Source organism: Arachis hypogaea, chromosome 15, assembly GCF_003086295.3.
Source record: "Arachis hypogaea cultivar Tifrunner chromosome 15, arahy.Tifrunner.gnm2.J5K5, whole genome shotgun sequence".
Lineage (NCBI taxonomy): Eukaryota > Viridiplantae > Streptophyta > Magnoliopsida > Fabales > Fabaceae > Arachis > Arachis hypogaea.
Window position 1 is genome coordinate 115,833,203 of NC_092050.1, and position 24,162 is coordinate 115,857,364.

The 24,162-nt window shown below is 31.5% G+C and overlaps 1 protein-coding gene across 1 annotated transcript; it reads right to left on the reverse strand.

The window, feature by feature from the left end:
- Window positions 1-561: 561 nt before the first annotated feature.
- On the reverse strand, window positions 562-17,866 carry LOC112750510 (phosphoenolpyruvate carboxylase 4). Its single transcript, XM_025799270.3, has 20 exons — window positions 17,477-17,866; window positions 10,244-10,407; window positions 9,956-10,067; window positions 9,786-9,863; window positions 9,617-9,685; window positions 9,355-9,433; window positions 9,165-9,241; window positions 8,715-8,810; window positions 8,026-8,164; window positions 7,023-7,154; window positions 5,960-6,027; window positions 5,645-5,878; window positions 4,886-5,011; window positions 4,436-4,537; window positions 4,220-4,366; window positions 3,103-3,201; window positions 2,592-2,680; window positions 2,258-2,384; window positions 1,973-2,179; window positions 562-1,437 (listed from the first exon to the last, which is right to left on the reverse strand). Exons 1-20 carry the CDS (start codon window positions 17,630-17,632, stop codon window positions 613-615), a joined length of 3,126 nt encoding a protein of 1,041 aa, XP_025655055.1. The 5' UTR covers window positions 17,633-17,866; the 3' UTR covers window positions 562-612.
- Window positions 17,867-24,162: the final 6,296 nt, after the last annotated feature.

Genomic DNA, 24,162 nt, shown 5'->3' on the forward strand with positions numbered 1-24,162 from the left:
CCATAAAATTTGCAAGAAGTACAGGTTTCTTTTGCTTGGTACAGTGCTTTTAATAGTTTCGCTAAACTGTTCTGTACATGCAACAATAGAATGAAAAAAAAAACGTATTTCAAACATTCTAGCTTGATGAACAATCTCATATTTTGGAGCTAAAATATATGTCAGTTTAAAAGCTTTTCTAGAGTTTTGGAATGACGTGTATCTTAATTATGAGGTGCAGGAATCAACTTTCCATAAGTTTTGAGGTGGGTAGGCAACTTAAAGTCTCGTTATGAGGTATTCAAGCATTAATTATACCATTCTCAAGTTTTATACATTTATATTTTTAATAAATTATTTAAAAAAATATTTTCTAGTAGTTCAAAAATTGAGTAAACTGTTAAAAATAAATTAAGAAAAATTCTAAATTATATCTGTTATTGGTTAATCATCAAAATTTCAATATGAGGTATGGAGCTAACACATTTCACCTCATCAGATTTTGAATTTATATTCATGTTATCTAAAGTATTTTACCAAAACATTTTATTCAGAAACAACCATATGATAATATTAGCCAAGTGGAATGAACATGTTAGCTTACAACATGAGTGTAAAATCATATAAGTAAAGTCATCCTGTATTCCTCATCCCAGCAGCAATACCATTTATGGTTATGAGCAAAGCATCTCTAGCTTTCGTATTGTCATCATCACTTCTTAACCTCTTAAGTATCTCTACTTGTAACATGTTCATTGGATTTAGGAAGGGAAGTCTGCTCTCAATAAGCCTCCTCAAGATCCTGTTGTTCTGTTGAATTTTCCCATGCCCACTAATCACTAGTATAAATTTCCCGGTGGTTACGAGTTCATTCCTTAGTTGACGACCGAGATCTTTTCGCTTCTCAGACACAAGAACATCATCATAGTGTTTGGTAATATAAATGTCTGTTTTTCCCAAAATCATCTCAATTAGGTCTATGGTACTTTGAAAGAAAGGCCACTCTTTGTACATGGCTTTTAGCTCCTCAGTGTGCCCTTTCTCGCAAGCACCTTGTAAACCGGCACCAACTCCAAGCCAAGCTGGAAGAACAAACCTGGTTTGGGTCCATGCAAAAACCCATGGTATGGCTCGAAGGTGTCCAATTCCTGTTGTACTCTTCCGTCTCGCAGGGCGACTACCTATGTTAAGGAAGCCAAGCTCTGCTTGCGGCGTGGCTTCATTGAAATAAGAAAGGAATTCTGGATTCTCATAAACTACACTACGGTAACTCTGACAGCTTATTTTTGAAATGTCTTCCATTAAACTACGCCATTTTTCTTCTCGAGGTGGAAGAGGTGGACGAAGTGTAGCAAGTAACACAGCTGTTGTATATATTTCAAGTTGTCTAATAGCTGTGTCTGGCAACCCAAACTTGGCTTGGATCATCTCTCCTTGTTCAGTCGAACGAAGGGTTCCCTGCAATGAATATTATATCAGACAGACAAGTGATTTCACCATGCATTCAAATGCCTATGCAAATTACAACTTATTGATAGCTTATATAATTGGCCAATTCTTAGAATCTAGTATATATACTTAAGCACAAAACTTGAATGTCAAGTAAATATTTGATTTCATATGTTCTTCTAACTTGAACATCAACATAAACACTAAGTAGTCTCTAGACTTCTCATGTCAGAAGAATCATCTACTAACATCTGTTTTTAGATATTTGGTTAGAAAGAAAAATCAAGCAAGAAAGTTCTAATACTTCGTAATTCAGTCAATGCACAAACATACAAACCTAAATTGTGTTACACTAAGTTATTAAACTCCTAAATCCAAGCTAAAAAACTAAACCAAGAACACACAGCAACTAAGAATGAGAATTTAAAAAAATAACAAAACTATAATTTTATAAACAACTAAATTTTTCAAATAGGAAATGATACTTAAATTTAAATTGGACTTTCATAGTGATTAACAATTATGGTTAGATTAGAATACACACCATGACAGAGCCTGGTGGTTGGGACTGAATAGCTAGATACGTTGGGCCACCACCACGACCAATAGTGCCTCCACGGCCATGGAACAAAGTAACTTTAATACCATATTCATGGCAAGCAGCTACAACATCCTCCTGAGCTTTATAAAGTTCCCAAGCAGCAGTAAAGCGCCCAGCATCTTTGCCAGAATCAGAATACCCAACCATGACCTGCATATATAAAATACATCCACTTGAATTGCACATAATAGATATAACATTAATTAAAAAAATCATTATAAAAAGCACCTCTTGGTGTCCGTTATGGTTCTTAATGACGTGTTGCCGATACCAATCTATTGATAGAAGTTTTCGAATAACCGAACCAGCCCCCCTTAGGTCCTTCACAGTTTCAAATAGCGGAACAACGCGTAGCCTATGCGAAACCACACGCCAATATCAGTAAAAATTATCTTCTCCCAAAGGCCTAAAATTTTGACCCAGAAACAAGTAATGCACCACAAGAGCATGCCTCAATTCTTTGTCATAACATTAAGCATATACAAATTTCATCTCAAGTACTTTTATGGTAAAATTAGTATACTCAAGTACTTATGTAAATGCAAAAATATTATGTGCTTACGTTCCACCGGGACATGGACTTCCCTTCTCCCCATGGACAGCAAGTCGTGCTTCCTTTTGTAAAAGCTCTACTGCAAGGACATCACTTGCCTGATGGTAAAAGAAAGCCCAAAGTCATTTTCTTAAATGCTTAAAAATTCATCACAATAATACACTTTTAATACCTTATAGAGGAAATGAATTTTTCATATTAAGGAACAAACTTCTCATAAAAATTGTATGAAATATAGGGGACATGAATTTTTCAGGTGGGAGTTAAGTCTTCCATTCAATAGGTGTATAGCCAGCACCTCCTAGAATAATCTAGAGTCTAAACAACCCCCTCTTAAAGCTAGTTTTTGCAATGAAGTTAGGTTCCCTCAATGTTAATATGGTAGTGGAACCTAAGAATTAGGGAGTGTGTAAACATCATAATAATTGACGGAATGTTTAAATTTATTTTGCTCAATTATATTCATTTAAATCACAAAGTTTCGTTGCAAAAACTTTGAGAGTAGTAATCATAATCATACATTTGAAGCCATAGAGATCACATAGGCACCAAGTGAATCACTTCCCAACTCAGCAGCAACACGAAAGGTATCTAAGACTTCTTGAACATCAGGCGCAACCTAGAAGGTATAAAATCAATAACAGTGAGAAAGGTGTAGACCAGAAAAGAATGTCCAAAATTATAGTTATTAAAATAAACATAATAAGGATGGGGAATTTTCTATGCACTATTGTAGAGGTTAGTGAGAAGGTAAAGAGTAAAGAAAGACTGATAGAAATCTTTGGTGAGAAGAACCTCTCAAATAGAACATAATAAAAACACTACAAGTATTCGTTCAATAACACCTCCCTTACCAAATCTTTTATCAACACCTAATCAATTCCTTTGTAATCCAATCATATCTCGTATGTCCTTATTCAATAGAACAATTTCATCACTTAAACATTCAACTTAAACTCTTGTTACTTTTTTACTCCTCACCGCTTAGTCCCGTACAACAAAATGACGAAAGTTAACTTTAAAATAAATAAAGAGCAAAGATGAGTTTACATTCTAAATTCAGTGTACATGTCCTTTCTATACACAATTAAGGGTAGTCCACACCTCACAACTGTTTAAAACATATCTAACATATGTGAATATAACTTCTCTCCAACATCCTAAATACCTTCTATCATGTTTTTGTTTCAGAAAGAGAAAATTCCATAACTTTGGAATGAGTTCATATACTCAAATCACAAGAGAATAGATTACAATATTATTTTATGGTTAAATTTTGCACCCGATATATTGATCAGTTCTTATAGAAATAAGATTGATGAACTACTCCTAAATTTTAGAAATATTAAATATATTAATTCCAAATAAAATGATTACTCCATCATAATTTTGTAAAAATATAATTTGGTAGAGGAATTAATTAAACTATTTAAAATTTTAAGAGATTAATTTATCCTTTTGTTTTGTAAGAGACTCATTTGTTTAATATTTTAAAAGATAGAAATTAAACAATCAATTTTCTTTAATTAATCACTAATTTGTTGAAGCAAAAATATAAAAGGGACCGTTTAGGTTCTTACTCTTAAAAAAAATCCTCCATCCATTAGACTAGCAACTTTTAAAACAATTTATCTCACCTCTATACTAGGAGGAACCAATGGTCTTTTCCCTTTCAACTCTTTGGTTAAGAAGTCCAATTTCTTCTCTTCATTCCACTCACTGTATGTACCCATTCCCAAGTACTTGGTAATTGCATCAACTGTTTCAGAATGTCTAGTAGATTCCTGTGACAAATCTAATTTTCAGGGCACATGTGATCATAAAAGAAAAAATGAGCAACATATTATTCATACCTGACGCAAATCAAGCTTCATTAACATCATTCCAAAGGTAGAAACTCTTCGAATTAAGTCAGCTAGTCGACCATCTGCTAGCACTGCAGATCCACATGATTGCTGAGGAAATCGAGAGTTAAGATAAAACTTTGAAAGGACAACCTTGAAGGGTATATATAACTATTTGAGTCCTTACCCCACAGCTTAAGCTTTTAGGAGATAGAATTCACGACATTGTATCAAAGCCTATAACAGAAATTGTCCCATTCTTCTAAGTATTAATTGAATTTAACATAGGTTACATGTGGTATGTGTATTGTCAAAGCTTAAAACTCAAGAAAAAGACTCTATTGTGAGAGTACATATTAAATATATAACCATTCATGATCATGTACCTCTACCAATAGTTTAAGCTTTTGGGGTAAGATATTTCATTATAGGATGAAAAGTAGCAGTAGGAGAAAGCACCAGAGATTCATAACAGAGGAGCAGAGGTTCCAAAAGCTGTTCTGTTGTTTCATAAAAATCAGATGGATTTTGCTCACATGGACAATCCTCTAGAAGAAACTCTAGCCGACTTTGACTTCTTTGAAGCTAAACACATGGAACAGAAAATGAATTTATTCACTACAATATTATAAACTATAAACTAATTATTTCAATTACTTTCTAAAGACAAAACTGAAAATCAACAAGTTTACATACTAATATAGATAAATGCATTAACTTTAAGGTGAAAAATCGCATGAAGATCATTACATGACAATTTTGTCAAATATATCGAATCATCTAATGGTTCTTATCTGTTAACTTTACATAGAGATAATTATAATCTCTACCTAATTTTAATGGATCATCATAAATTAACCTTTTATGGACAATTATAAATCTATTTGTGAAATAAAAGTCAAATAGGAATGCCATTCACTCTTTATTAAGAATTAATCGTGCAACAAGTTCTGCAAACATGATTAGTTAATGATTTGTCACAATCACAAACATCCATAATCTTTCAAGTAAGGGAAAAATTAAGGCAAACTATATGAGACAAGAGAGGAATGGTAGCGGATATTTATATTCTCTAGTTATTTGAAAAATACTTGCATTTAGCCTTTTCATGCAGCTTAAAATGGTTATCCACACACAATCTAAATAGAAATATAAGAACTTCTCTCTACTAAAATAATGCAAAGCCTTCACAAGAACATGATCAGAGGTAATTGATACCTTATCTTTTACATGTCCAAGTACAACTCTATAAGGAGCAAATCCAGGACCATCAGAAGGCTTTGGCTCCAAAAGTTTTTGAAAGCTTGATCTTCCTATTTGGGATTCTGCAAAGAGCTTCCTCTGTGCAAGGAGTTGACTAGAAGAGTTGAAAGAAGGAGAGCGTTGCATTGTTTCTGATTTAGTACTTTGACCGTCTTTCTTAGATGTCGTCGGATATGAAACCTCGCTGGCCTATCAATAACATGCATGCAAACATGTATATCATCTTAGTCTCTGTAGCAAATTCAAAAATCTATTACTCAATTGATCAACCTTGTTCTTGGGTTGCTTTGGATCACGTCCTGGCATGTCTAGTCTGGGATGGTGAGATTCACCATGTGCTACATGAAACAAATCACTTGAATTAATAAAAGTTGACATATTCTAAACAAACCACAACATGAATCGAAAGAAGCAAGGTTGTGATGATAACCTTAAAAAAGACAGAAGTTACTTGAAGCATAGGTACGACATGTGATATGGACAAAATATGACAAGGATATGGCGATACAGTATTTTTTATAAAAATATAAGATATAATATAAATAATAATTAATAAATTATAATGAAAAATAAACATTAAAAGGAATTAAATGTATTTATCGCTAATATTTGTGCACATGTACAGAGTAATAAAAATAATAAAAAAAATAAGATATATTTTCATTGACTAAAACATCTAGGAAGAGAATACAAAATAATAGAGAGAATCGGAAAAGAAAGTAAAAGATGGGCTATTGGTAGTAACTCATGACGTCAAATGTCAAGGAGAAATTAAGTCAAATTTATATCCAGGTTTAAAAAAAACGGAAGAATAGATTGCTATGGACATAAACTTATATATTCAATGTATCACAATTCACAAGAGTATTCATGTCGTAACAGTTGATGAGATTTATATTCATTTTTAATGCAATAGGAAAGGGGAATAATTCCACAAGGACAAGAAAACTTTGGATTTGGATCCTCTAAAGTTTGAATTTCACTTCAGAGAGTAAAATGTGATCTTTCACCATTTATTTCATAGGAGAGATCACATTTTACCTTCTAAAGTGAAAATTTAAAATTTAGGGGATCCAAATTCCAAAACTTTTGTTGGTTTTATTACTATTGTGTTTACCAGCAAAAGATGTAAGACACTAACAGTAGACTGTGAATGAATTTTGTGACATGTCATGGATGACAAACATTATGTTAGCTTTATGATTGATGAGATTTGCATTCATTTTTCATGCAACCGGAGTCGAATTCCACATGGAGGAAAAACTTTTAATTGGATCTAGGAGGAAAACGTAACATAGAACTAGATAGCAGGCTAGAGCACAATTGTGTGTACCAGCAAAAGTGGGTAAATGAGCTGTAGCAGGAAGGTGAGTTGGAAGAGAAGAAGCCTGTTGATTAGGTTGTTTTGATTGACTTCTGCTCGTAGATTGAGATCGATGCTCACGATGATTCTCATTATTTGCATCTAAAGATAAAGACGTGATTGTCAATTCCTAAAAGTAACTTAGCATGAATATTATACTTGAAACATGATGCAATTGAAAAATCATAACTTTGAAATAGAAATATCTCTAATTGATCAAATAAAAAGAACAAAATACATAAATATAATAGTAAAATGAATATCAATCTGCCTGCATGGCATAATCCTTTTTTTTTTTTTTTTTGTGAGAGCCTGCATGGCAAATCATGGCATGTAGTGACAGAAATAACTATATAAAAATAGCAATAATTTGAATAATATTATCATTTGAAAAAGATAAATATCATTGTCTCGTTTGATGAAACCTTACAAAGCATCCTTATGAAACCATATATAGCAAACAAACATGTTCCGAAGCAATAAAAAATAACCTTATTTTGCATTCTTAATTACTGCTTATTTTATCTTGTATTTTTTAATTACTGTTTTCGTAATTCAATAATATTAGATGTAATAAATGTGTCATTATAGATATTACATATATAAAATTATAGATATTAAATTGAATAAGATAATTTTAAATTATTGTCTTCCTCGTATTGCCATAAAAAAAATTAGTTATTAGTCAAAAATGAATTTCATTACCCAAGTATTAATGTGTATGTCACAAGCTAAACTAGTGGGGCTTTAGGGATGGCAACTAAGGTTGTATGTAGTTCATATGATAATCTTACAAACTAAAGCTTTAACTCATTTTTACTAAAATTTATTGATTTCACTCTGCTAGTGTGTAATTAACGTGTATTACTTGACAAGCAACATTCAATGACACACATGATAATTAAAAGAAAGCTAACAAAAAAAATCATAAAGTAATTAGAAAGATGTAACCAAATGAATTCTACTGACAAACCTCCTACAATTTCACGAGCTAGTTTCAACAACTTATCACTGCACCTATTCATGGATAGCTCAAATCTCAAGCTATCCACTTCTTGTATATAGAGATCAATTGCCATCCATTTAGATAAAACTGAAACGTCCTTTGTTACCTACAACAACAAAGGAAAACCAATTATGTTACTGTTGTGTATGTCAAGGATTCTTAGATTAAAATTCAATTTCCAAGAGTAAAACGAGTATTCGACAAAGAAGAAAATAAACCAAATCTAATATCTAAGATAGAAAGATATGGTAATTTGATGATAATACTTGAATTACAAGCAACAAAATTCAACAACAAAACTAGAAAAGTATGTCTCATACCACTAGGATCAATAAAAGAACTAAATTTCAATCAATCCATTTCGCTGTTACGTATCAAAATAAAATAAAGAAACAGAATCTTAGTTAGGTTTTCAATTTCTTCTCAAATGTATTACAAAGCTCATTATTTTGACACCAAAAAAAGAGCGTACAAAATAAGCAAAGTTTCAAAAAAAACTACAACAACAAAATATTCAAAAAAATACTACCATACTAGTGGACTATGTAATTTTTGCTACATTTCTCTATGTTTAGTTATTAACTTATCCTTTCAAAAATAACAATCTTGCCAAAATATAAAATCAAATATTACAAATACAAGTACATGAAAACCACCTTTGCTGTCACATTTGGGTTTCCATCTCTGTCACCTCCCATCCAAGATCCAAATCTTATGGGAGTACATGTCAACGGAAGCGGTTTTCCTGTATGCTACAAGGAAGAATAAGTTGCATTGAGAATAATATACTAGTTACTGAGAGAAGTTTGGGAATATATATTTATATATAACCATTTATGTGCCGACTCTATCTAACGGTTTAAGTTTTTAGGAGAGATGATTCATAATATAGTATCATAGTTTCTATAATAAAAAGATTCCATAGTTCAATCCTTGTTACCTCATTCTTTTAAGTGATAATTATAGCACGAGGCAAGATGGGATTATACATATTGTCCATATTTCAAGCCTAAAAATGATTCTGTGCTTGAAGAGCATATATAACAATTCATGTGCATTTCTCTAATGCATTAAACTTTTGGAAGACATAGTTCATAACAATATACCTTCTTTAGAGCATTGCTAACTCGGCGTAAATAACGGGGAATAGCTTTCCAAAGTGATTGATGCACAATATTCAATCCTGGAGAGTTTAAAAATAAATCAAGGGGTTCTTCCACTTATATTAAAAGTTTAAAATATCAGGTGCAAGGTTATGAAATCTTTAGTATATAACATAGTACTCTATAAACTTACCAGCCCTAGCTTCGTCAACTGGTGTAGGCTTTTGGCGCCTAAGCTCATCTGTTTGCCAAATTGAAGTTATCTCTCTCACCTATCAAATTCATTATGATTTATGAAAATTGAAAAAAAAAATGTACAAAAGGAATAAAGTAAATATTACAATTAAGCCATAATTTACACCTTAAATACCATACTATGTTACTGTTTTCTTAATGATAACGATAACATGTTTTAATTTATTAGAGAGAAATTAAAGAAAGTCAAGAAATGGTACCAGATCTTCAATCACCATTTCTCGATCTTCAGTGCTAAGATCAAGTTGAGCATTATAGTCCAAAAGATGCTGCATAAAAAAGAAACATTAATTAGGGACAAAATGCTTGTGGTTTAAGGTAAACCTTCCATCGAATTTATCATGTCCTAAGAAGGTAAGAAAATCTCACAGCAATTTTAATGTGTTTGTATTGTAAAGTGCGACGATTAATTTGTGTAGGATGAGCTGTAAGAACGATTTCAACCTCCTGCGGCAAGAAAATCAATTTTAATTTTGAAGAAAGAAAAAAGAATCAGTTAGTGTATGTATTTCACAAATTTTATGAAGAACAAAAGAAACCTGCTTGCAAACTGTGTTATAAAGCTCATCTGGAGTAACTCCACCTTGCACCAATTGGTTAAAGATGTCATCACAAGATTTTGCAACAAGTGCTGTGTTTCCCTTACGAAGCCTGCACAAACATATCCATATGATTGAGGGAAGTACTTCACTCAATTCTTATTAGAGAAATGTTATATAAGCGATTGATTTTAACAACAACACATGACAGCTAATCCAAAAACAAGAGAGTGTCATAATACACATTTCTTTTGCTTTAATATTCTAAAAGGACACAAACAAAATCACCTGTGACGGGTCTCAGCTATACCCATCAAAGTAAGATAATGGCTTAATGCACGTGCAATGGTGAGAGCTTCGTCCAATGACAACTTGGACAACTTTGAAGCCAATTGTTTCTCTAGCAACTCTGCCATGTCCTCAATCCCTGCTTGTCTCATGTTACAACCACTCTAGCAAATAAGAACATACAACAAAAAAATTAAGAGCTATGTCCTCAATAATCTCCTATTTTTTACATACTAGAATTTTATCCTTGTTCTCTAAATACACAACAGCACATGGCAATGGACTTTTCATGAAGATATAAATAAATGTGTGTGATGACATCTAAACTAGTTGATTATGTGAAAGGTGCAATTGCAAACTGGACATCACACTCGACAAAAAACAAGTGTTATGGCATTAGATGAAACCACATCAACGAGAAACCGGTCACCTGATTAGTCTAGTATTGGCTAAAAACTAGATGCCTTAGCAACCAATAAAAAATTGGGTAAACTATTAGAATTGGTAGACGTTTATATGATTAACTATTTTTAAAAAATAATTTTCTTTCAACAAAAAAATATCTTAATTTCCCTAATATCTTAGTTTCACTAATTTAATAATTGATCTTCTTTTTAAAAAAACTAAAAAGATTCTTAGCATAATGAATTTATAATGAATTTACGGCTGGTCCATAGTCCATATTATATAAGGGTAGGTCTTTGGTGGCCAAAGTTATAGCGGTTAAAAGTGACTAAATTTTGACCGACTAATAAACACATGACATGTGGAGAGTTTGGTGGAAGTTGTTAGTTAGAGTGATGAGTCTATTGTTAGTGATTATTGCATGACAAAAAAGTAAATAAACTGGCCAAAATAATGTGTATATCATGTGGGCTTTTTTTTGAAGAAAAAAATTTGTTAGTATTTTTTGAGTAGTTAATTCTAAAACTGTAATGGTTGGGGCTTAGTGTGAAAACCTATTATAATGTTAGATTAATAAAAGATCATGAACTATAAGAGTAATCTAAAAGAAATAAGAACTAAATCATGTAATATTTATGTAAGCTCTTACTATTAATATATTTGTGAGATGAATTATATGAGAATATAAATTTATAAATATTAAAATTTTATAATAAATATTTTTATTTTGAATAAAAATAACTATTAAATAGTATTGTTAATTTTATCATAGTTATTATTATTTTTCTTATTATTATTATTATTATTATTATTATTATTATTATTATTATTATTATTAAAAGAGAAATAATAATTTTACTAATGCTATGCCCTAATATTTTTAGAATCACACTGTATAAATCTGGTTAGACTTTTATAAATTTTTTTTATTATAATTATTTGTTATTTTAAAATTTTTAAAATATAAAAAATTTATACTGAAATACCACATTAGAAGGTTATATATAGGTTACTTTTTTCGAAAACGAAATTTATGGTTTAAATTTATATGTTTGTAGATATGTAATTTTATTTGAGTTCCAGTCAAATACAAAATATGAATTTCAGTTTTTATTCATTTTTATTCTATTTTTATTTTTTATTGTAATATGTAGAAGACAGTTGTAGCTTTGGCCATCCAAAAATTTTAAAGAACTATGTCTACATATGAGATATATGTCTAAAGAAATAAAAAATATTATGTAATTTAGTAACTTTATATGTATTAATTTTTTATTATATAATAGATTTATTTAGCTCTCTAATATTTTTTACTTAACCAATTTAATATTATACACTCAAATTTTTATACTTATCAAATTAGTTTTTATATATTTATCTCTATATCTATTTTTAAGAAAAATTGTTTGTTCTTTTAATAATAACATATTTAATATTTATATTATTATATAAAATATTAGTAATGACTTATAGAATTATGTTATGATAATTATATTGTGTATCTTAGATGTTATTTTTTGCAAAAAAATACTCAGTTTTTCGTTTAATTTTACATTCTTAAAAAAAAATTACCAAACTTATTTGCCAGCACTTAGTTGCAGAGGCAGAACTATATGAAATATTAGAGGGGGGCCAAAAATATTTACACAATAAAATAAGACTAAAATAAAAATTTTAAGGGTCTAAACTGAAATTTACATATAATTTATATGTAAAAAATTAAAATTAGGGGGCATTGCCCCCTTTCCTCCTACCTGGCTCCGTCCCTACTTAGTCGGTAATAATTTGTACTCATATTTATAGAGATTTTGTACACAATAAACATACACTTTACACATATGTTTATTAAAGTTTTGCACATACACATGAATCATTACTATTTGCACTCAAAAATTTTAGAGTTTAAACATATAAATTAATAAAATTTATCTGTTAAAAATAATTTAGTATTTATATTCACCAAAATATAAACAAAACTACTAAAAATTACTAATTTTCAAAAATTTCTCTTTTATTAATAATAATAATAATAATAACAAGAACAAAAATAATAATAACCATGATAATATCAACAATACTGTTTAATAGTTATTTTTATTCAAAAAAATTATTTTCTTATAAAATTTTAACATTTTATAAATTTATACTCTCATATAATTTATGCCACAAATACATTAATAGTAAGAATTCACATAAATATTACATAATTTAATTCTTTTTTTTTATTACTTTCATTATTAATAGTTCATGATCTTTTATTATTCTAACATTATAATAGATTTTCATACTAAAGCCCAACCATTAAAGTTTTGGAATTATCCACTTAAAAAATACTAACAGATTTTTTTTCTTTCAAAACAAAGGCCCACATAATTTTGGTCAGTCTATTTACTCTTTTGCCTTATTACTCACTAACAATAAGGCCTATCACTCTAACTAACAACTTTTACCCAACTCTCCACATGTCATGTGTTCATTCGTCAGTCAAAATTTAGCCACTTTTAGTCACTATAACCTTGGCTACCAAAGAATTACCCTATATATAATATTCATTTGTTAACATAACCAAAATCAACGAGAGAAAACAAAGCAAAATAAGGAGAGCAGTGCTCTTAAATGATCACCATCCTTATTCCTTTGCAGATAGTTCATCTTTTGCATTTTTGGAATAACAATTCGTTATGCCATCTGTCCATAGTAGAAAATTTCTACATTTTGTGCATACATCTTCAATTCATTTTCTTTGATGATACAAGAGCCTCACACAGGGCTTTGCTGATTGTCTACCATCTCCTTTAATTTCTTGACAGCTACATTCCTATTCTTCCCTCCAATAATCCCCTCCTTCTCAACCATGCGAATAAAATATGGGAAAACCTTCGAGAAACATGAGGGAAACTTCACTACACGATTTCTACAAGGCCTCGATTAGAGATTCTCTGTTGTTTGCTCTCAAGTCTTTCTCGATAGTAATCCAACGAGAATGACTACTCCAAGGATGCATCAGCCTCCTCGATAACCATGACTTCCTAATTGACACCTCCTCCTCAAATATTTTCCACTGCACAACTCTTGTCGTGGTTGTGGTGGCTCGCCCAACTTCAACGTAGACCGCGGCAACGCTAATGAGCTAGGAGTACTATAGCAAGCAGTAAGCACGGTTAAGCCACTAGTCACCCTGGCCGACTACCGTTACTTCCACGGCTGCCACGATACAGCCTCCACAACTATCAACTATGCATCCGCCGACGGTTAGATCCGGGAATTTTAGCGGAACCGGACGGTCACACCCGCCAGTGCGTTTGTTTTCTTTGAGAAAGGAGTTAAAGAATATATATGAAAATTAAAAAAATAGATTTTTTTAGACATATCTCTCTCATGTTTTGATTTTATTTTTTCCTTTTTTTATTCATTTATTTTTCTATTTTTCTTTCTTTATTTCTATGTGAATTAGTTTGTTTCTTAAACCAGATTCTTTTGATTTTTTATCATAATTTTTTTATTTTTGTATTATATTGTTTTATAAATTTTATGGTTACTCTAAATTATTTATTAATTCAAAATTAAGCTGAAACTATTTTTTTTTATTCTTTACAGTAATTAGAAAACATATATTGTTATGAACAACCGTTATGAAGTTGAAAATTTAAAATAGATTATGAAAAAGACATTGTGTTATAATTTGGCCATTGTTTATTTGTGTTTTAATTATGATTAGATTTTTACTTATCATTTTCTATTAGGTTAATTTAATTAATTTGACTATTCAAAAAAATGAACTAGGCAAACTAGTCACAGACACCTCGTTGAATTACTGTGTGTTGGACATATTTTGGATACGATACTTATCGATACTGGTTTGATACGCGTGTCTGCAGTATCCAATCGTGTTTCAATAAAAATAAAAAATTCTTTTCTAGACTCATTTAAACACATTTAAATACTATCACGTGTCAGCATATTCAGTCTTATTCTTAATATGTATTTTTGAAATAAATTTAAAAATAATATACATTGTTATTATTTATTAAAATATTAAATATTTTAAATACTTTATATAATTAAAATAAGACATTAAAAATAATAAAAAATTAATTTATACATTACAATTTATTTAATATATATATATATATATCCTGTGTCTTATCATCTCATGTCTCGTGTCACACTGTTAGGCTATGTTTGGTTGAAAGGAAAGAAATAGAGAGGAAGAAAATAGAAAGAAAAGAAATGAAAGGAAGGAAATTGAGTGGATTTTTATTTTTTTTAGATATATTTGGATGGAAGGAAAATAAAAAGGAAAGAAATATTATAAAAAAATAATTTTACTCTTATATTATAAAATATATTAAAAAAGTGAAGAGGTAGTATTAGAAGTAGAAAGAAAAACATTAGTTTTCTCTTCATTTTCTTTCTAACGTTGGAGAAAAAAAAAAATTAGTGGACCCTACCAATTTTTTCTATTTATTTATTTTTTCTCTCTAATTTTTCTTCTCAATCAAACAAAAAAAAAAATAATCATTTTGCTTCTCCTTTTCTTTTCTCCCTTTTCTTTCCTTCCATTTTCCTCTTAAACAAACATAGTGTTAGTGTCAATCCATCCTAACTCCAACCTTTTATGAAGTAGGGCAAAATAGTATGGTAGACTCATTTTACTTTCGTGGAGCAGGTCAAACTGGCCGGGCCTTGACACTATTGACAGAATATAATAGGTAGCTTACTTGGCGACCCATATCTCTTGGTCATAAGCACCAAGGCCAGCAACATAACAATGAATTCCTCAAACATAGTATTGGGCTCTTTCTTACATAGACCCAATATTAAACTCTCTTGGTACAAATTGCACATGAATTATATGTTTTCTTAAATTATGTCCTGATCCAAGTCAGCACTACACAACAAATGGGACCCCTTGAGCCCAAATCCGGTGTCTCTAGCTCTCTTTTTAATTTTGTCTCATGTTCCTTTATCAATAACACTACTTTACCATAATATATACCTTTTTTTAAATCCAAATTGTGAAACACCATTTTCCTTTTTATAATCAAGCTACTAACTTACCAAGCTAATCCTAAACGCCAAGTTCATTTCAGGCAACTAATCAAACGGCTTTCACGATACACCACTCCTTTTATCAGTCAATAGTCAATACCACATCGTCAGTCAAACCAATAGGATGCCATTAGGTATGTCACATCAAATACTAAGTTACTAACTAAACAGTCCCACCAAGCACCACAAAACAAGACTCATTGTCTAAGGTTTTGCCCAAATTTACAGAATGAAGTTCATTTAAACTTCTCGCTGGTGGTTAAGGTAATAATAATCCAAACAACTATGGATCTCGCTTCCAATCTAAAATAATTTATGTGATCTACCAAATGTCCTGTTAGAAAGAAAACCGTATTACTCATTTCATGAATCTCTCTATAAGCAGCTATAATAATTTGAGTGTTAGTGGTATGAAAAACTCTCCTTTCTCCTCTTGTTATGCGGATATCAACAACCCTAAGTAAGTAGCATAGCTTATTCTTCAAATTTTCCAGCACAATATTCGTTGCCTTTTAGATAGATGTTGATGACATAGTGATAATAGAAAATTCAATATTTCAAATCATATTAATCAAGTACGCACTTCACTCTAGTTTCAAAATTAAGGGCCTTGACACACTTAATTACTTCGGATTAAGGATTCTCACAAGATGGAAAACTCAAAAGTTCTCCACGGAAAACTTTTATTCTCATCTTCATTTTACTGGGAGATTTTTACCCCATCTCCCTAACCATCTTCAAATATCCCTATAAATACCTACATTTACGGATTCTCACAATCATCCCTAATATACATATATATTGGAAATTTTTTATGATCAAGTCATCAATTTCCTGCACTCCATGTCTGTCTTCTTTAACATAATCCATTCTTAACCCACACTCACTTATATGTCACTATCATTCTTAGACTGCATTTCTTTATAAAAATGGAACATTGAGACATGGATATAAAAATATAAATTTATGTTTGGTAGATGAGATATAGAGAAACATTATGTCTAAAAATAATGAATTAGTATATTTTGTATTCATTTTAATGAAAAGGACAAAAAAAAAAAAAAACACTAACAAAAAATATAATTTATTTTTTATTTTATCTTTTATTATTTTTATTAATTTTTTATAATTATATTTTTTTTCAAATTTTTTAAATAAAAAAAATAAATTAAAACTTTCATAATTTATTCTAATTTATTACCAAATAAAATATAAAAATATTAATTTTTATATTTTTATTTTTTGTGTCTTATTTTTACTGTTTTATTTTATTTTGTTTTCGTAACTAAATACAGTCTAATATACATATATATTCTTGTTTTTTTTGGTGACATATATATTCTTGTTTTGTCTGTGTTGTTTTGATATATATATATATATATATATATATACTTTTTTTCTTATTGCTAGCTCACTTTCTTTGTTAGGATTGTGTTGGGGGAACTAAATATTAAAAAAAAAAAAAATTAACAAATTCATTAAAATTACTATTTTTAACGTATTTAATGTAATGTAAACTTGAATTTTTCAGTCCTTAAATAAAAATGTTCAGTTTTATTTTTAGTTCTTTGACAAATATTTTTAGATAATCCTTAAAAAATAAAATAAATAATAAAAAGAAAAGAAAAGTATTCCAATGAACATAAAAAAAAATTAATGGTAGTGAACATTTGAAGAACAAAGATTAAAATAAACAAAGGAAAAAAAGGCAATTAAGACATGTTTTTGTTCGAGAGGATGAACCCTAAAAAAATAAAATAGAAAAAAAATGGAAACCTGTGCAAGGACACGGATTTTGTCGAGCATCTCAATGAACTTGGTTCCGACCTCACGCTGCAAGACATCGTTGAAGAGATTGGCAAGTAGCCTACAGTCATCTTCAAAGGTTTGGAATGAGATATCTTCTACTATATCATCTGTGGTGTCTGTCATTGTTATGTTGTTACTTGTTAATAATGTCGATGATCGAAGAAATCAAATTATTAAACGCAAAATTATAGATCCATGTAGAACAAGAAAAATAAGGAGATAAATTAATGGAATGAGAGAAAGAGTTAGTGTAGTTCATTGCGGGTAAAGAAAGATGGAAGAGAAGATCGAGAATGTGGGTTGTAAGGTTGAAACCCGCATCCAACAAGTGGCAACCACTGCGGGAACCAAGAGCGACTGTAGTGGAATTTTGATTGTCTCTTTTTCCATCATCTAAAAGACACTTTTAACACGGTCAAATTCATTTTACGATTTTTTTGGGGGCAAGGGAGGATCACTAACTTACATAAGAAAATTAAAAGATAAAATCTAATTTCGTTATTTAATATTTTAGTATTTTTTTAGTGTATAATTAATTAAATTCTGTTATTCCAATTTTGTATTTATTATCCATCTTGATAACGAAATAATTCTTTATTTTGGTCTCTAAAATTTATTTTACGAATCTGTTGAGTTTAGAATTAATAATAAAATAGTTATGAATACAAATATGACTATTGGGTTATTAGAATATAGCCAGTTGCAAAACCTCATAAAGGAAAAGGAGCAGGGACAAAGTCTCCTAAACTTTAATTTTTTTTAATATTATATATAAATTTTAATTTAGTACTCTAAAATTTTATTTTAGTTTTTGTTATTGTGAAATTAATTTTTAACCCCGGTTAAAATTCAACCTAGTTTCATCTTTAATTATAGCCCATATTGCCTTTGAGTTTTGGTGTGTGTATAATGGTGTAGGCATCAAATATGTCATGTTCAAATTTCAACTCCAAAAAATAGTACACTTTCTAATATGCTAATAATAATGTGGTAGTATTGCAATCATAATCGAGGGTTTTCATGACATCAAAATTTGGCTTGATGATGAGAAAAGAAAAAGAAAAAGAGTGAAGTAAAAAATAAATTCCTCAATATTTATATTTTGGATAAATTAATTACTGAAAAAAAATGTCAATAAAATTCTTTAATTACAATAATAAAGATAAACAAATTAATTTAAATTAAAATCTTTTATTTTTTAATTATAAGAGTTAATTTAAAAATAATATATCCATAATTATTATTATAGAAGATTTTATTGGTATTTTTTTTTTAAGAATTATTGTATCTAAACTGATAATATTTAGAGATTTATTTATTATTTTACTATCCGAAAAATAACGATATTCTATTACTAATTGTATTGGCAAGGACAAAGTGAAATTTTGACCGTACACTTGGCATACAAAGAGTGGATGAATGAACTCCAAAATTTGTAGGAGCTTGCATAAATTTTGGCAGTACATTCTATGAGCTTTCATGAGGAGAAAAAGGGCGAATAAATTATTTGCAAGTCAATACCAAAGATGCAAAGTAATAAGGAATTCCAAGCTTCAAAGTGAGTAGTGGAGATAGAGAAAGGAATATGAACCAATTTCTTTATCCCTCTTGTTAACCTTTGATGGAATATAAAAGAATGCCAGCAATAGAGGTGTTTACGGTGCGATTTAGTTCGATTATTTAAGAAAAAGTCATTCGATCTAATTTTATATTAATTCTTCGGTTCGATTTCGTTCGATTTTTTATTAAGATCGACCAACCAAACCAAATCGATTTCGATTTATTCGGTTTCTCAATTAATCTCAAACCAAACACAATGTTGTGAATAACACTAAAGTTTATGCGACAAAATAAACAACTTATACAAATCCAACCAAAGTTTCTATGATTTATCAATAGTAATAAGCAAGATGGATAAATAAACTGTCTAAATCGCTTTCTAACCACCCCAACAACTTCTCCTTCCACCTCCTTAGGTTGAGTCCAAAAAGATGTCCAGTATATCCTTTTTTCTACAAAGTTATAGATAAAAAGATTTATCCTTTAAAATTGTAAATTACTCTCCTTATTTGACCTACAATAAAGAAAATGAATTATTGAGATTTTTTTAAATTTTGTAACTTAACAATTATCTGAAGATAACATCTTTGCTTAATTTTAACTATTTAACCAAAAAGTATTACAATGCAATTATTATAAATTTAAATTGAAAAATCTGGAAGGGTCAAGTTCCCTTGCCTCTTTTATGTTATGTTATAAAAAGTAGGTGGCTAATAAAAAAGAAAACCACCAAACCTACATCGGATTTCAATATATAGTTCTTGCTTGAGTATAATTAGCTATGTGCTTTCAATTTATATTTTGTGGAGCATATTCAAATATGCATAAAAGGTATCAAATCCAGGTTCAATTAAAGAAGAAGAAAGGAACTAGGAGAAAAGAGAACGGAGAATGGATGAGAGTAGAAAGAAAGATCTGAAAGTATTGTATTCACCACTATCAAAATCACACACTGCATGGGCTTCCTTTATGTTATTTATAGACCTTACTAACATGCCATATCACACTCTCTAACTAACTAACAGAATCGCTAATAGAAGTAGTGTGCTAACCCATGTGCTAACGGACGGAGGAAAAATGTCGGTAAAGATTTTTACAAAAATGTCACGTTGCAAGTATAGTTCTAAACTAACAACTAAACCTCAGTCAATATTTAAATTGTTTGTCACTTAAGCAAACCCAATAAAATTAACCGAAGTATTTAAACCTTGGGTCGTCTCTCAAGGAATTGCAGGGAAGTGTAGTTATTATTGGTTATGGGAAAGTATATTTTTGGGTTTTGAAATAAGGAATAAGTAATGTAAATAACAAGGAAGTAAACTAACAATTAAGAAAATTCCTAGCAAGGATTAATAATTGGAATTCATATCCCCATTATCATAGTCACTTGTGATGGTAATTGCCTTTTGCTCTCACTTTGTTAACCTCTAACAATTAAAGGTAAGTCAAGTGAGCAATTCAACTTGAGTTCATAAGTCCTAATCAAAGACTAGAGTTAGTGAAGTTCAAGCCAACTAGCAAGTCTCAATCACCAACCAACAAGAGACTTTGACAATTCAAGAGTCTCCAAATTACTCAATCCAAGCTAAGAATACAAAAAGCTAATTTAAAATCCAACCAAGCATTTCATCAAACACTTGGTAGGCACAAAATAAAAGCATAGAAAAATAATAAGAGAATGTAAAATTTAAGACCAATAATTGCAAGAGATCAATAACACAAATTAAAGAAAGCATTAATAACATAAAAATATGAATTGCATTAATGAAGATCAAGAGTAGCAAGAGTACATAAACATAAGGATACCAAAGTGAAGAAATTAACAAGTAGAATTGAAGAACAAAGGTGCTAGAATAATAAATTGTAAGGAATTATAAATGAAAACAGAAATTGAATCTAAATCTAATAAGAAATTGGAGTAGAAACCCTAAAACCTAGAGAGAGAAGAGAGCCTCTCTCTCTCTCTAGAAAACTACATCTAAACCTAGCTAATGTGTGAATAAAAATGTGAATGATTGATTCCCCTTTCCAGCTCCACTCTACAGCCTCTAATCTTCACTTTCAGGCTTAAAACTGGGCCAAAATTAGCCCAAAAATTGCCCCCAACGTCTTCTATTTAATGCAGCACGTGACGCTTTGTCACGCGTACGTGTTGGCCACGCGTATGCATCGTTTTGAAGATTCATTGGTCACGCATACGCGTTATGTCACGTGTATGCGTCAATTGGAGTGTGGCGCGATCACGCGCATGCGTCGTCCATGCGTGCGTGTCGGCATCAGCTTCTCAAATCTTCATTTTTTTGTGTTCCTTCCACTTTTGCATGCTTCTTTTTCATCCTCTAAGTCATTCCTGCCCTAGAAAACCTGAAATCACTTAACACACGTATTACAGCATCGATGGTAATAAAAGAGGATTAAAAATTAGCAAATTTAAGGCCAAATAAGCATGTTTTCAATCATAGTATAAAATTAGGAAGGAAAATGTAAAACATGCGATTTCTATGAATAACTGTGAGAATAATGGATAAAATCCGCTCAATTCAATATAAAATAAACTGTAAAATAGCGGTTTATCACTAACTCACTTGCAACTAACTCCTCTGCACTCAACTCAGCTCTTCTAGAACCTGATGGTCTTCTAGATTCTTCTGATGATCTTCTGGACTCTTCCCATATACTATGCCAACGACATTCCCCCTCAAACTCAAGGTGAAAAGAGTTTGCACCTTGAGTTTGTCCCTAAAGTGCAAGAAAGAACCAGAAGGAAGAGGCTTAGTAAGAACATTGGCAACCTGCACCTTTCCTAGAATATGACTAACACGAACAAGCCCAGCTGTGACCAAATCACGGACAAAGTACATGCCCAGCTCAAAATGCTTCGATTTAGAGTGCAGAATCGGGTTGACAGCAAGCATCACAACACTTAAATTGTCGCAATAGATCAGAGGAGGAGTAGCAAGAGGAAACATGAGCTCACCAATCAGATTCTTGATCCAAATGAGCTCTACAACAAGGTCAGCCATGCTCCGATACTTTGCCTCGGTACTGGAACGAGCGACGGCAGATTGCTTTTTGGACGACCAGGAGACGAGATTCTTCCCAAGAAAAACACAATACTCCCCCCTGAGACTTTTGATCGTCAGGATCACCTCCCCAGTCTGAATCACAGTAAGCAACAATCTCTAAAGACAAGTCCTTGTCCAATAATAAACCAGAAGTAAGAGTATCAGCTAGGTACCTCAAAATATGTTTTACAACTAGCCAGTGAGCTTCTAACGGATTTTGCATATACTGGGAGACGTTGCTGACACTGTATGCCAATTCAGGTATAGTGATAGTTATATATTACAGGCTCCCCACAACAGAGCGGTAGAACCTGGGTTCCGCAAAGGAAGCACCACCAATGCCCGTAAGCTTCATGGTGGAAGGCAAGGGGGTTCGACATGGTTTGTATTCCTCCATACCAGCCTTTTTTAATACATCTCCAATGTACTTTTGTTGAGACAGCAGCAAGCCACTCATTCCTGTTCTTATGACCTGTAGCCCAAGAAAGTACTGCAGCTCACCAAGATCCATAAGAGTAAATCGCATGTTTAATTTTTGAATCACATATGTAATGACACTAGCACTTTCACTAGTTATAATAATATCATCAACATAGACAAGAATAAATGTTCAAACCCCATTTGAGAAATTATTGAACACAGAGACATCGAATTTGGTGGCTACAAAACCGAGCTCCCTGAGACCACCTGCCAGCTTACGGTATCAAGCTCGAGGAGCTTGTTTGAGGCCATAGAGGACCTTGGTTAGCTTACAAACCAGAGTTTCATCACCCTGAGTATACCCAGGAGGCTATTGCATATAGACATCTTCTTCGAGATCACTATGTAGAAACGCATTGTTCACATCAAGTTGCCATATGGGCCAAGCAATGGCAAGTGCTAAAGTTAAAACAATCCGAATGGAAGTTGGCTTAACCACCGGACTGAAGGTTTCAGTAAAGTCAAATCTAAGCCATTGAGCAAAACCCTGAGCAAAACCCTGAGCAACAAGCCTTGCTTTATACTTTTGCAAGGAGCCATCTGAATTAAACTTGGCACGAAAGACCCACTTGCTACCAATAGCCTCTCTGCCCTCTGGTAGTGTCACTAGTTTCCAAGTATTATTCAGCATAAGTATATTGTACTCAGCATCTATAGCTGCCTTCTACTGTGGATTACTGAGGGCCTCTCTAATAGTCAAAGGTTCAAGTTTAGCATGAAGATCTCGAGGTTTGCGAATGCTAGCTTTGGCACGAGTCACCATCCGGTGAGAGTTATGGGGCTGAGAACGCTAAGTATCAATAGCTGGTAGGGCAATTTGAAAGTCGAACATAGGAATAGGGATAGAAGTGGAAGACACTAGGTGTAAAGGAGAAGGATAAGAGGAATGAGAAGAAGGTGAGGAGCTAGGAGGAACCATTGGATTAGAAGAAGGTGGTGTAGAGGTTTGAGCATGATGAATTGGGACTCTAGGAACATATGGAATTGTTGGCATTGTAGGTGCAGCCTCTGAAGGAGGATTAGGAACCAGCAACTTGGCAAATGGAGAATTACTATCTTTGAAGGAAAAACCAGTTTCTGAAAATACCACATGTCTAGTGATAACAACCTTGTCAGCAGTGGTAAGACACTTGTAGCCTTTATGTTGAGAGCTGTAGCCAAGAAACACACAAGGAGCCGAGCAAAAATTCAACTTGTGTCTGTTATAAGCCCTCAGGTGTGGAAAATATAAATAACCAAACACACGCAAACTATCATACTGAGGCTTTGTGCCAAAGGCCTTCTGATGAAGAGAACAATGTTGCAAAGTTGGCATTGGAAGATAGTTAATGATTCTTGTAGTTGAAGCGAATGCCTCTCCCTAAAATCGGATGGGCATACCTGCTGCAACTAACAAGGTTAGGCCTATTTCAATAACCTGCCTATGCTTCCACTCAGCATTTCCATTCTGCTGATGCACATGAGGACACAAAAACCTGTGAATAATACCCTTAGCCTGCATATCTATAGATAAAGACAAATATTCAATAGCATTATCGCTTTGGAAAC